Below are 13,558 nucleotides of genomic sequence, written 5' to 3' on the forward strand. Positions count from 1 at the left end.
ACATTCATCTGTTGCTCAGTGTTTATGTAAACACTTTCACTGCTTAAGAAAATGATGACATTCATCATTTGTTTCATTAACTCGCTCTCTTTAAACATAGCAGTTTTGTCTATAATTTGCTGCCCAGTTGTGCTTGGTACCTGGTACCCATGTTCCAACCCACCCCCGCAAGCTGCTTAGACGATGGTGGGTGCAGACGTGCATTTTGTCAAACAGCCTAGCTGAATTCTGGAGTAATGTGGGCACGTCATCTTGTAAAGGTTGTCACGGCAGAAGTAGACATAAGACCTACAGTAGAATGGGACATAAAAAATCTCATGGTTCTCATCTGTAAATATCCTGTTGCATACTCCTGAGTCATGCAAAGTAAAGTACGTTATCTTTCTCTTACTGTATTTATTACACAGGTAAAAGTGTTCAAATATTGAAACTCACCCCAGAGTGAACAGTTGAGGGCATGTTTGCTCAGACTTTAGAGACAGGCAGTGACTGATACACAGGCAGAAGCCCTGACCACCGCTGACTGCACCCACCAGCCCCCCGTGCACGCTCCGCTTTGCTGCCTTCATGGCCCGGGCCAGTATGTGTGGTGGTTGTCTGTCTGTCTCCCCAGTGTGAGTTCCATGTGGGTAGGAACCTCACCCGTCATGTTCTTTGAATGCCGGGTCCACAACAGATACTTGGCCGGTGTTTGCTGAGCCAATGGACGTTGTCAATGGCGGGATGGAGGTGCAGAGAGCAGCAGCCACCTCCCACTCTGGCCTCAGGAAGGCATGGCTCCTCCAGTCTTCCGTTTTCTTGGTCTTTCCTTCTCCCTCACCTCTCCTGACTCTACTGCTTTCTGTCCCCAGCCTACCCTTAAGTTTGCTCATCCCAATAAACCTGGGTATGTGATAGTGAGTGAGCCATGCATGGGAGACCCAGTTCTGCTCACCCCACTCTGTAATGAAAACTAATCACTGGAGAGAGAATCTATAACACATGGTTCCTGCATTTTCTGAGCTAGAAACATGACCATCTGTTTGTTTGTTTGTTTATTTATTTAGGGTGGGGGAGGGGAGGCTGGCTGGTACAGGGAATGATCATGTAGTAATTTAAGTTGGTTGTTCCTAAGTTGGGTCATCTTAATGTAAATTAAAGCTATAAGGTGGGCCAACATCCAAAGTTAAATAACATTTTATTGGCAAGTCCATGGGGAAGCAGGCATTTTCCTAACACTGCTGGTGGGAATACAGAATAGTACAACCCCTGTGGAGGGGAATTTGGTAATAGCTAACAAAATTGCATCTGCATTTACTCTTTGTCAGAGCATTCTACTTCTAGGAATTTATCCCAGAGATAACACTAGTAAAAATATGGAAAGATCCGTGTACACGCAGTTCACTGTGGCTCTATTTGAAGTAGCAAAGGATTTTAAACTCAGAATTCCTTTTGTAAGGCTGTGGTTGAATAGACTGGACTTCTGAACAGTGGAGTACTGTGCTGCTGAAAGAAAGAATAATTCTGGAAGCTGTATGTTGCTCAGGAGTGATCGCTGGGACATATAATTAAGTAAAAAAGCAGGGGTGAAGAAAAGTGTCTATGGCATGCTACCATTTATAAAAGGGGAATATAGAAATGTACATGTGTTTGCAAGTATCTTAAAAATGGATGGGTAAAACATATTTCTTTTTTTTTAAAAGATACTTATGGGAACCAGTATAGAGGGGAGAGATATAAAAGGTAGACTTGTGAATATACCTTGTTTTGTAGATTTGACTTTGGAACTATATGGATATTTTATACCATTATAAAACAAAATTAAGTAAAAGGTCATGACCTTTGAAACTTTGATAGACTTTGTCAAGTTTTTCTCTAGGAATTTTGTACCCTGCTTACCCTCCTATCAATATGTGAGAACTCTTTTTCTCCCAAACCTTTGTCAACACTGGATTATCTTTTAAAACTTTGCTGATTCAGCAGGTGAAAAATAGATCGCTGTTTTCTTTAACATTTCCTCATGATTACAGTGATTGAACAGCTTTTCATTTGCTTATTATTAGCCATTTTGTATTTCTTCTGTGAAATGCAAGTTCATACCCTTTTTTTTTTTCGTCAGGAAGAGTTTTTCAACTGATTTATAAAAACTCTTTGTATATTGTGGACATCATTTTCATTTGTTTTCTATTACTAGGTTCACGGCTTCATTTCCAGTTAAGTTGTTCAGACCCTGACTGTAGTGGCTGCTTGTTATTCTACTGTCTTACAGTAAGAGGTTTTTTGCAAGAACATTTGTGTGTGATACATGCTCATGTTGTTATTCTACAGTGACTGGACCAGACTTCCCTAAACAACTCACGTGCTGGACGTCAGTTTGTGGGCTCTCTGGAGCAATAGCTACTGCGTTTTCCTGGGCTTTCTTCTCCTTTTTAAAAAATGTCCTAGGGCTTATTACTGTGTCTAAGTAGTAAGTAGTTGTAAATGTGTACTTATGTTACTGGTGATGAATACGTAAACTAAATTTGATGGTCTTTTTGGTTTGAGATTGTGCTTGATTTTTAGTGACTCGTGACAACAATTTTTGTGTACTGTTCAGTGTGAATCCTGAACAGAATAGTAACTTTTCACTATATATATGAGAGGGCTGTGTGCTTTTAGCTTTGCACGCCTCCCCCCCAGATGTAGCTCTTCAAACTTTTCGTAGCTGTTGGCACTTGCCTTTGTCCATGGATGTGTTGAACGTGTTTCTTCTCCTTTCTCTAGGTCATCACTCCATGTAGGAAGCTCATCTTGTGTGCTGATAACAGAAAAGAGATGGAAGATTGGATTGCAGCACTGAAGACTATCCAGAACAGGGAGCATTTTGAGGTTAAAAAGGAAAAAGCATCCCTCTACAGATGCCTGTTTTTACCTCTGTTGCCCTCGCCCTAGTGTCTTGCCATCTGGGTATCTGCACGTTCTGGAACTCACCTTCTCAGCACGTTCCTCGTAAAACTAAGGCTTGTTGCTCGTCCCATTGGCAGACCTGTCAGACTATGACCTTGTTCTTTATAAACCTCCTCCACTCCTCTCTTGGATACTTTATTTAATCCTGTTCGTGTTTCAGAGGGACGTCTTATCTCTCCATCTTTATTTCATTCTCTCAGCCTACCCAGTACAGCATGGACCATTTCTCAGGGATGCACAACTGGTACGCCTGTTCCCACGCGCGGCCGACTTATTGCAACGTGTGCCGGGAGGCCCTGTCTGGGGTCACATCCCACGGGCTGTCCTGTGAAGGTAAGGAGGACGAGCATGTTATTTTGCTGGGAAAGCTGGCCTGAGATTTTACTTGGTAAAGCCTTAGAAATCCAAATGCAGACCCCATAAGTAAGCCGTAGCCCCCCGTGTAGTCCGTCAACGGGAAAGTCACTTTTATGACTCTATGCTTCTTGTTTCTTTGCCTACTGCAGAGTATAATCATTTTTTATAGTTCTTGAACATGGTGAGAAGAAGGCAAGAGGTAGTGAGGTGGAACAAAGAGGAAGCATAGGGAACACAGAGGGCAGGACATTTAAAAATACCTGTTGGCCTCATTGTAATTATACTCCCCTATCTTGGTAAATTGGGTTGTGGCTACCATGGAATGAAAATGTCTTACAGACCTTGAGGTCAAGACTGCAGTGTTTGGGCAAGGGTGTCCAGCCTGGGGCAGGAGCAGTGGACTAGAGCAGGGAGTGCAAGCTATAGCTTGTAGCCAGACCCTGCCTGCTGCCTGGCTTTGCACAGCTTGCAAGCTTAAGACTGGCTTTCACACTTGTAAATGGTTGAAAAACAATCAAAAGAAGAACAATATTTTGTGACATGAAAATTATATGAAATTCACATTTCAGTGTCCGTAAAAAAGTACAGATGCTTCTCCATTTATAGTGGGGTTATGTTCAGACAAAGTCATAAAGTTGAAAAATTGCAAGTCGGACCACCATAAGTCAGAGGCCGCATGCATTGTCTGTGGTTGCCTCTGTGCCACAGCGGCAGAGCTGAGTAATGACTGACAACATATGCAACCTGCAAAACCTGTAGGGTTCACCCCCTGGCCCATTAGGGAGAGTTTGCCGAGTCCTGGCTGCAGCTGATGTCTGGTGTCACTTCTGTCTGCTCTGCTGTCATCAGCCTCCAGGCAGCTCACAGTAGAGCCCACAGAGAGGGAGGTGCTGTTTGTTCCTTCCCCAGCTTTCGTAGACAGGACAGTCCACACAGCATGTCTGCTCAGCATGAAGCTTGTAGGTTCACGTGTTCCTTCTCTTGCAGTGTGCAAATTTAAGGCCCACAAACGGTGTGCTGTGCGCGCAACCAATAACTGCAAGTGGACCACGCTGGCCTCCATTGGAAAGGACATCATTGAGGACGAGGATGGGGTATGTGCAAGGGGACCCTGCCATGGTGCTCTGAGCAGGGCTGCTGACCTGCACAACCACTCCTCGTCCTGAACCTCTTCTCTGTCCTCCCCTGCCACTCCATATAAGTTGGCCATGCTGTGGATGGTGTTTGGGGGCTCCATGTGGTTGCTGTGCCCCCAAGCTCTGTCCTGATCCGTGTGAGTCTTTTTGTGCCCCTGGCAGGAACTGTGGTGTAGACGGCACTTGACAGGCCCTGCCCCCACTGCCCTTCACTTGCCACCAGGGAAGGATCTTGTTTTGGGAAGAGGATCTTGGCTGAGTTCTCAATGAGTGTTTTTGCTCCAGAGCTCCTGCCTGGCCTTGTAGCCTGGGCTCTGGGGACATCCCTAGCATGCATCTCTGCTTGGTTTGCAGATTGCCATGCCCCACCAGTGGCTGGAAGGAAACCTGCCTGTGAGTGCCAAGTGCACAGTGTGTGACAAGACTTGTGGCAGCGTGCTGCGCCTACAGGACTGGCGCTGCCTCTGGTGCAAGGCCATGGTGAGTGGACTGCCTGCCTGCTCCTGCCGCGGTTTGGTGGAGACAGGCTGTTCTCCATGGTGCCACACAGGCCTTTACCTGTATGTCTCGCGCTGTGGCTTCATCCTCCTGAATCTGAGTGAATTCACCCCAGAGGCCTTTCCAGTTCTGGGAGTCTGTTTTTTGGACTGTCCGGTGACCTGACTTTCCCTTTTCTGTCTGGTCATTCTCATTCTTGACTTTTTTTTAAGTGCGTGTTTCTCTTGAATATAGTCCTGCATTTTAGATGCATGTAAATGTGTCTTCATAACAGATGTCACAGCTGCGTCATACGGCATGCAGCCATGTTGTGGCAGGGTAGCGACCGCTTCTGCAGTATGGAAGCAGAAAGCTCTAGAGGCTCTTCTTAGAGGCTTGCACTGGGCCACATTCAGTGATGACAGCAGCCTGTGGAGCCTCTCACCCAGTTCTGGGCATAGTCACAGCCTGTCGGGGGAGATGCGTCCCCAAGGAGAGGCAAGTGGAGCCTGGCACAGGTGGCCACTCAAAGGCACGTTGCCTCCGGAGCCCAATCTGGTCCTGGAAGTCGAAGTCAGTGGTGGTTAAAGGGGCATGAAGGGTCAGGAACAGGACTTTAGGCCACAAAGGTGTGAGCCATGACTGGGTCTCCTCCAGCATTTCTGTGTCATGCCTTCTCAAGTGCAAAACCAGGACATGGGCACGTTGACGGGAGTGGGACAGCTGGCTCTGAGTGCACCCACCTCCCGCAGTGGCTTGTTTGTTATGTGAAGGATGTGGTGACACCTGGTGACAAATGGGCTCTTATTGCAGGTTCACACGTCATGTAAAGAATCCTTAGTGACCAAGTGCCCACTGGGCCTGTGTAAGGTGTCGGTCATCCCTCCCACGGCCCTCAACAGCATCGACTCGGACGGTGGGTGCCATGCGCATGCCATTCTCTGCCATCTCTGCATGCCTGCGTCCCCGTGTGTGCTCCCCTCTCCAGCTCTACAGTCAGACAGCTTGGTGAGCTGTGGCCAGCGAGAGGCCAGGCACAGCCCAGGGGCATGGTGCCAGTGCACGGTGTCCCAGTAGTTGCCATTAGACACACGCAAAGCTGGAGGCTGGCTCTGCTTGTGAAGGTGACAGGCACAGTTGGCCATCGACTGCGCAGTTGGAAGCCAAGTCTAAGGCCTTTGCATCTGCCGTGGGGCTGTGCCTGTCTCTGTCTGGGGCAGACACTGGCACATTGGCTTGGGGTTGCTCTCGTGTGTCCGGCTGGCGCGTGTGATATGTGTTGACAAGTACTGGTGGGAGGGGGGACGGCAGAGTATGTGTCCCAGAGGAAATCAGCTCCAGCAGATTGGGGCAGAAGACGAGAGCAGTGAGGTGAAATCTAGAGTCTTCATGAACGTGAGTCGGATGGGATGGGCCTGCTCCTTACATGTGAGCAATGGCCGTACGGAACTGTGGTCACTAATCTCTTGTGACTTCCTGGGCGTGCACATGTGAGGTGTGTGTCCCTTGGGGTGTCTGTTGCTGCTTATTCAATCAACAGTGCCCTCAGTGTCTTCTGTGGCTTGTAAATTTTCTTCTGTTCTGACATCCAGGCTTCTGGAAGGCCACATGTCCTCCGTCTTGCACAAGCCCACTGTTGGTCTTCGTCAATTCAAAAAGTGGGGACAACCAGGGTGTGAAGTTCCTAAGAAGATTCAAACAGCTGCTGAACCCTGCCCAGGTCTTTGACCTCATGAATGGAGGACCACACCTTGGGTAAGAAGCTTATAAAATGTATCTTTCTTGGTGTTTATTAAATTTTGTAGAAAGTATGTGCTTATTAAACAAAGACCAGAGATACAGGTATTTTTAAGAAAGGAAAGTTGTCCTTCTTGAACTGCCCCCTCCCCAAATTGTACTCATAGAGGTGCCCACCCTTACTGTATAGGGGTGTGTGCAGCTGGCTGGTGAGCTCACTTGGGTAGAGTGTGGTGCTGATAACACCAAGGCCAAGAGTTTGGATCCCCTGACCAGCCAGCTGCCGAAAACAGAAAGACAGACAAGAAAAAGTAGAGGTGCGCATGCTTCCAGCTTTAACAGCTTTTACGCAAAGTAGGGCCCTGTCCTGCCTGTTGTCGATTTCCATGTCTACCAGCATATGACATTGTGGGTATGCTTTATGTCGGTGGTTACAGATCAGCCTCATTCTTTTTAACGGCTGCTGAGTAGTGAGGAAGATGCTTTTCTCCAGTGAGGCCAGAAGGCAGCTTTTTCCTATTGGGAGGCACGAGAGCCTCAGCTTGCAGGTGCCACGAGGCAGGGACCTGTGAGGGCCCAGATGCAGCAGAGGAATTATACTCTGCATCTGCTTGCTGGAGAGCCATGTTCTTTTTGGTTTTGTACATCGTATAGGTTTGTAGAAAGCTGCTTCTGTAAAATTTGCCATTTGAACTAATTTGGAAGTGCCAATTCAAGATAGGAGCTCTATGAGGCCTCTCTGGTGTTTCAGGGAGATCATCCAGGGTTTTTGTAGGGATAGTGCTTGTGGAACCTGTCGTCTGGTGTGTATCTTGCGGGGAGGAATCAAGGATGTGTTGTTTTGGGAGCATATGCCGCTGCGATGTGAGCCTGGCCTGACTTGCTGCATGTCCTTGGCTGATGTGCCCGGGTTGGGGAGGGCCATGCTACTCTTCATTCCTGGAACGCTGCTCCTTTGGTGTCTCATGTGTGGATTTTCTCTCAAGTGTGTTTCCTCAAAGGCAGCACTCTCCGAACTTCTGCAGGTAGACCTCTTATCTGAATGATGCAGGATCATGTTCATCACTAGGTTGACAAATAAGTTTAGTTAAAAAGTGGGGAAGTGGAGGTATCACACATCCCTTGTCATGATACTTCGAGCAGGCTCGGGTTGTCATTCATCGTGGTACCAGGGATGTCAGGTGGGTGCTTTGAAGCGGCTCTGGGCAGGGGAGGCTACACAGCAGAACTTGAAAATAGTAAATTAGTAGTGTTAGCAAGCACGCAGCCCTCGATAAGATGAGACAACTTCAGAAGCCTCCAGAGGCGTAACGGGTGAACGGAGCCACTTGCTGCTTCCGGGAGCACCTGATCTCCCACAGCTCATCACAGGACCAAGGCCGCTGCTGCCACCTTCCGCCTCCCGGCTGTCCTTAGTGTCTCTTCTCCAGAGAGCCGGGGCCTCACGTATGTCAGTGTCCTCAAAGGAATGTATGTGGCCCTTTCTCTCGGATCTTGAAGGTCAGGTGCAGCCTTGCTGCTCAGAACTTCTCTGTTCATACCCCAAGTTTAGTGCCACGTCATTCGTCCCCACTTGTCATTTTTTTTTTTTGGCGGCTGGCTGGTTTGAACCCTGGCCCTTCGTGTTATTATCACCATGCTCGGATCAACTGAACTAACCTGTCAGCCCTCTGCTTGTCTTCTGAGTCCCCACTCTGGGTCAGGCTCTGAGCTCTGGGTGGGGCATACAAGGTCAGCAGCTGGGGGTGTGGACGTGGATGTCAGGATCCCACAGCAGGGTAATCTGACAGTTCGGTGGGGCGACTTACAGATTCTTTGGCACCCAGAGAGGGGATGTATAAATCACACTGGGGTCTCAGTCTCTCCGCTGGGCTAGAATCTGAAGAGAGCTGAGAGGGAGGAGGGGGCCCTCCGGGCAGAGGGCACCATAGGTGCAGAGACAAAGGCAGGAGGGGACATGGGGGGAAGGGGACTGGGCTGAGCCAGGGGAGCAGCAGGTGTCAGGGCAGAAAGGTGGGCAGCTGCAGGTCAGTGAGGGCTGCAGGTGGTGGCCGAGAGGTCTGACCTTTTCCTTTGAACGAGGGGCAACCTCTTAAAGCGAGACACTTGATGAGACTCATGTTTCTGAAATATCTCCTTGGGAGCCCAAATGGGAGGCGTCTGGAGAGACACGAGGTAGGTCGGGAGGCTCCTGTAGGACTCTACAGACTCGATGGTGGCCTAAACTCAGCCGTGGCTTAGTGGGCTGGGCCGGGCCACAGGCTGGGAGGGGGAGGGTTTTGGCTGCGAGCTTGCTGGTGGTGGTGCTGCTGTTCTCTGAGGAGGGACGTGTCCCGTTGGAGGCAGTGTGTTCTGCTGGACAGGTGCAAGTGTCGGGCTTCAGGAGCAACCTGGGGGTGTTGATTCAAGGTCATCAGCACCTGTGTGGTCCTTGAAGCCAAAGTGTGGACAAGGTCACACAGGAAGAAGGTGAGGAGTGAGCAGACAGTGGCAGTGGCGGTCCGAGTGGGGACACTGCTTGGGAGGGGCAGGGTGATTGGGAGGAGCTCAGGAAGGAGGCTGAGAAGGAGTTACGAGGGGAGGAGGTGCAGGTCATGTCTCCTGGAGGATTGGGCGGCCTGGGCATTGGTGCTGCAGAATGGACAGGTAAAGCTGGGCAGATCTGCCTGGGGCTCCTGAGTGACCAGAGCGGGTGCCAGGCAGAAACCTGGCTGTGCAGCCTGGAGGGTGGGTGGGTGTAGGAGCTGAGGGTGCAAGGCTGCCCAGAGGACATGGTGGGAATGGTCAGCAGGAGCAGCGTGTGAATGGGGCAGTTGAGGGACAGTGACATAGGGTGGGCCGTGTGGGCAGTGGCCTGGGCTGTAGAAGTCTGTGCCCGTGCACCTGGGCAGAAGCTGGCATCTGAGCGAGGTGAGATGTTGGTGCACTGTTGAGTCTGCTTCATCTGCCAAAGATCCAGCAGCTTACCAGGGCTGAGTTGTCTCATGCCTGGGTGGACTGTGGCCCTGGTTGGAGGGGTTGGCTGGGCCCTAGTGCTGCTGTCATCCATCTTGACACAGTGGGCCATGAGTGGAGGGGCCATGCAGACAGCCAATGCCATGTGGCAGAGCCTTGCACACCTGGGCTCGACCGCTGATGCACAAGCAGCCGTGAGGAGCAGGTGGCTCCTTTGGCCCAGGCTGGACAAGCCCATCATTTGTCCTGTAGAATGCACGTCATTACACTGACTATTTTCTCTGCAGCTTACGGTTATTCCAGAAGTTTGACACGTTTCGGATTCTGGTTTGTGGTGGGGATGGCAGTGTTGGCTGGGTCCTCTCTGAAATCGACAGCCTCAACCTTCACAAACAGGTACCTGGATGGGAGGGAGACCAGCCCAGGGGAGAGGGGTGCCCAGGTCAGCTCCTGATCTCGGAGCGTCTGTTCTCTGGTGGGACCAGACATTGGAGGTTGTGCAGGTCGTGGCAAGGAGGAGAGCAGAGGAGAGTGGGCAGCCCGATGGCATTGAAGGCCCTGGGGAACCAGCTGTGACGTATGGATTGGAATTTCACAGTTGGTAGTAAAGGCAGCTACAAAAACAGAAGTCCACAAACTCCTAGCTGAGGAAGCAAGTCTGGCTGGGGCTGTTGTCCCTCCTGTGCCCCTGCCAGCTCTTTCCTGGGTAGTGATGTGATTGATTGCCTGATGCCTCTTGCTTGTGAGGAGGGGGCTTCTCAAGTCAGTTATGATTCATTGAACCTAGCTTTTTGTATTAAAATAAAAATAGATTTTCCTGATTGTGTATTTTAAAAAGTGTTCATTATATTCATTGAATTTTCACTCTTAGCCACCCCTTCGTCAGGTAATTAGCCATGGCTAATACTTTAGTGACTATATTTCAGACTTCTCTCGATCAAAATACATATATTATAATGTATAATGCAGTTTTAATTTAAATGGACTCAAGTTACCCATGCTGTTCTGTTAGTGTTTTAAAAATCAACAGTATGTATGGATACCTTCCACTCTACACCAATAAGTGAAGATCTGTGTGATAGTTTTTCACTGGATGGATCTGGGCACCCTGGGTTAGCTTATGTCCCCCCTTTGGGTGGACACTTAGATTGCTTGGTAAGGACAACTCTGGTGAAACCACGTACAGTTGGCCCTGTGGGTTCTACATCTGTGGATTCAACCAACTGTGGATTAGAAATATCCCAAGAAAAGAATTGCATCTATACTGAACACATAGACTTTTCCCCTTGTCATTGTTCCCTAAACAATAGTATAACAGCTATTTACACAGCATTTACGTTGTATTAGGTATTATAAATAATCTGGAGATGATTTAAAGCTTATGGGAGGATGTGTGTAGGTTATATGCGAATATTGAGCCATTTTATGTAAGGGACTCAAACCTCTGCAGATTTTGGTATCCACGGGAGGTCCTGGCACCAATCCCCTGCACGTACTGAGGGATGACTGTATAAGCTTCCCAATTACTTTCTTTTTCGAAGGGCACCAAGATTTAACTTTTGATATGAATTGCTGAACTGCTGTCCATTAGGGCTGTACCCGTTTACATTCCTGATGCCATAGAGAACTGTCCTTTCCCCCAGGCTGCCCATGTCGTTTATCTCTTTGGTTTTTGCCCAACCAACTAAGTAGACAAAAAAATGTCTTACTTTCATTTCTTTAGTTATTGGTGACGTCAAACATCTCAGTAGACTATGAATTTTGAAATGAATTAACTGTTTTTTTTTTTTGCCTCAAAATTGTGGTATTCACCTTTTTTCCCCCCAAAAATTGATTTCTATAGATTATTGTTATATTAACTACTTTTCTGTCAATGCAGATATTTTTTTCCTGGTTTGTCATTTGTCTTCAACATGCTTTTTTTTTTTTTTTTTTGTCATTTCCTTCATGATTTTTGTTGTTTCTGTCATATTGAGAAACATGCTCATACCCAAGACTATGAAAATTATTCATCCATGTTTTCTTAAACTATGTTTATTATGGTCCCTTTTTTAAAAAAATCAAATCTGTGTGAGTTGAATGTGGTTTTCAGTGATTTCGTGTCCTCTGCCCAGCCCCACTGGCCTGGTGGTGTTTCCAGGTGGGCGGACTCTGCTGTGACTCTGGAGCGGGGACGGATGACCGGACTCTCGGGCAGCGAAAGGCTTCCGGGCCGGCTGCGGGGAGAGAGTAACAGCGCCCTCTCGTGGTGGAATTAGAGCCGTCCCCTTAGATCCAATTTCACGTTTTGTTGTTTTTGTGGATTATTTGCAATACTGTGGCTAGTTAGGAAGACAGTAAACCTGTGGTCATTTTCATTTTCGTTCATTCAGCTGAATTCAGTGAATATTTATCTCCTTGGGTTTCTGCATGGCACTGGGTGCTCTGGCCACTCCCTCCCTCTCCCCTGGCTTCCCCTGGTTTCCTCTCTTCCTGGCTGCCCTTTCTTGGTGGTGGCTTCCCCCTCCTCACCAACCATTTAAGTGCTGTGTCCTCAGAGCCTTACTGAGGCCTCTCCTCATTCTTCACGCTCTTGCTCTTCCTCAGTAACTTGCAGGGCTCTCGCTGCTGTCTCTGTCCTGGGGACGCCCCACTCACCATTGAGCCTGGGCCTCTCTGGAGGTTTCCCGGTGCCGCAAGTTTCCAGCACTGAGCCGCTGCTCAGCCCTGCCCCGTATTCCTTTCCTTGGAGTCTGAAAACATTATCCATCCGGTTGTCTGAGCTAGAAATCTGACAGTTGTTCTTGATTCCCCCCGTCTTCTTCCCTCCCCATTTTTAGCTGATTGCTGGGTCCTGTCCTGCCACCCCACTGTCCCCAGCCCCGCTGTTGTTTCCTGGTCACTGGTGTGCTGCTGGGTGTGTCTCTATCCATCCACAGCTCACCAGGCAACCTTTCCTGGGGCAGCTCTGCCCATGCACCCTCCTTAGGTTGTGAGGCGGCTTCCTTGGCTTTAGGATAAAGGCCAGGCTTGCAGTGGAGTTTACCGGAGTCCCAGATTTGCTTCCTAATTATCTCCTTCTCTGTCTTCCTGTGTCCTCACTACTCATCTCTTCACTGAGCTCTGACATACCCTTCACAGGTGCGTTACTTCACCACCTGGAACACCACTTGTGCCTTTATGTGCCACCTGCTCCTTTTCCTGTAAGGCCCAGGAAGCCTTCACGGAGGCCTCCAGCCCCTGTTGGGTGCCCTGTTGCCCTTTGCCATGTTGGCTGTGGTGTCTGCACGTGCACGCTCCTGCCTCCTGCCCACCAGACTGTCCTCTGGGTAAGGCAGGACCTTCCTTTGCACTTGCCACCCCCGCATGGCCCAGGGCCCTGCACGTGGTCGCTGAGCCTCCGGAGAACAGAGAGCTATGCAGTGCTGCAGGGAGGGCAAGGACGTGGTCCCCACCCACCTCGAGGACCTGTGCCCTTCTCCACAGACTGCCCCTGAGGCCATGAAGACTGGCCATCGCTGCATTGTCAGCTGCATTGTGAGCTCGTTCTGGGCAACCAGCACTTAGGGAGCGTACTTGTGTGTCTTGTGTTGCTTATGACAGAATACCTGAGCCTGAGTAATGTATAAAGAAAAGAGGTTTATTTCTCATAGTTTTGGAGGCTGGGAAATTCAAGGTATAGGGGGCACATCTGGTGAAAGCCTTCTTCTTGGTGGGGGCTCTGTACAGAGTCCCGTGGCTATGCACGGTGTCACATGGTGAGAATGGCAAGAACTCTTTCATGTGCTCTTCTTGTAAAGCCACTGGTCTATGCCCATGATAACCCATTAATCCATTAACACATTACATCATGAGTGGATTAATCCATTTATGAGAATGTGGTCCTCATGATCCAGTCACCTCTTAAAGCCCCTACCTTTCAAATACCATAATTGGATTTCCCACCCTCTTAACACTGTTACAATAGGGGTCAAGTTTCCAACACAGGCACT

At 49.0% G+C, this 13,558-nt stretch overlaps 1 protein-coding gene across 13 annotated transcripts in view; it reads left to right on the top strand.

Annotated features, from left to right (window-relative positions):
• The window catches only part of DGKD (diacylglycerol kinase delta), a 109,750-nt gene that overhangs the window by 72,070 nt on the left and 24,122 nt on the right, over positions 1–13,558 (top strand). For 8 of the 13 annotated variants that reach the window (XR_010022977.1, XM_063091267.1, XM_063091230.1 and 5 more), the window contains 7 exons: positions 2,743–2,847; positions 3,126–3,258; positions 4,270–4,376; positions 4,773–4,898; positions 5,709–5,811; positions 6,488–6,650; positions 9,875–9,983. Coding sequence is in view for 12 of the 13 variants with exons in the window: in XM_063091267.1 (XP_062947337.1) it covers positions 2,743–2,847; positions 3,126–3,258; positions 4,270–4,376; positions 4,773–4,898; positions 5,709–5,811; positions 6,488–6,650; positions 9,875–9,983 (846 nt within the window). In the remaining variant the exon portion in view is untranslated. Of the gene's footprint in view, positions 1–2,173; positions 2,248–2,307; positions 2,447–2,742; positions 2,848–3,125; positions 3,259–4,269; positions 4,377–4,772; positions 4,899–5,708; positions 5,812–6,487; positions 6,651–9,874; positions 9,984–13,558 lie in introns of all 13 variants that reach the window. The other 5 variants (XM_063091222.1, XM_063091178.1, XM_063091239.1 and 2 more) reach the window with 3 other exon arrangements.

The sequence above is a fragment of the Cynocephalus volans genome, chromosome 1, assembly GCF_027409185.1.
Source record: "Cynocephalus volans isolate mCynVol1 chromosome 1, mCynVol1.pri, whole genome shotgun sequence".
NCBI classification, from domain to species: domain Eukaryota; kingdom Metazoa; phylum Chordata; class Mammalia; order Dermoptera; family Cynocephalidae; genus Cynocephalus; species Cynocephalus volans.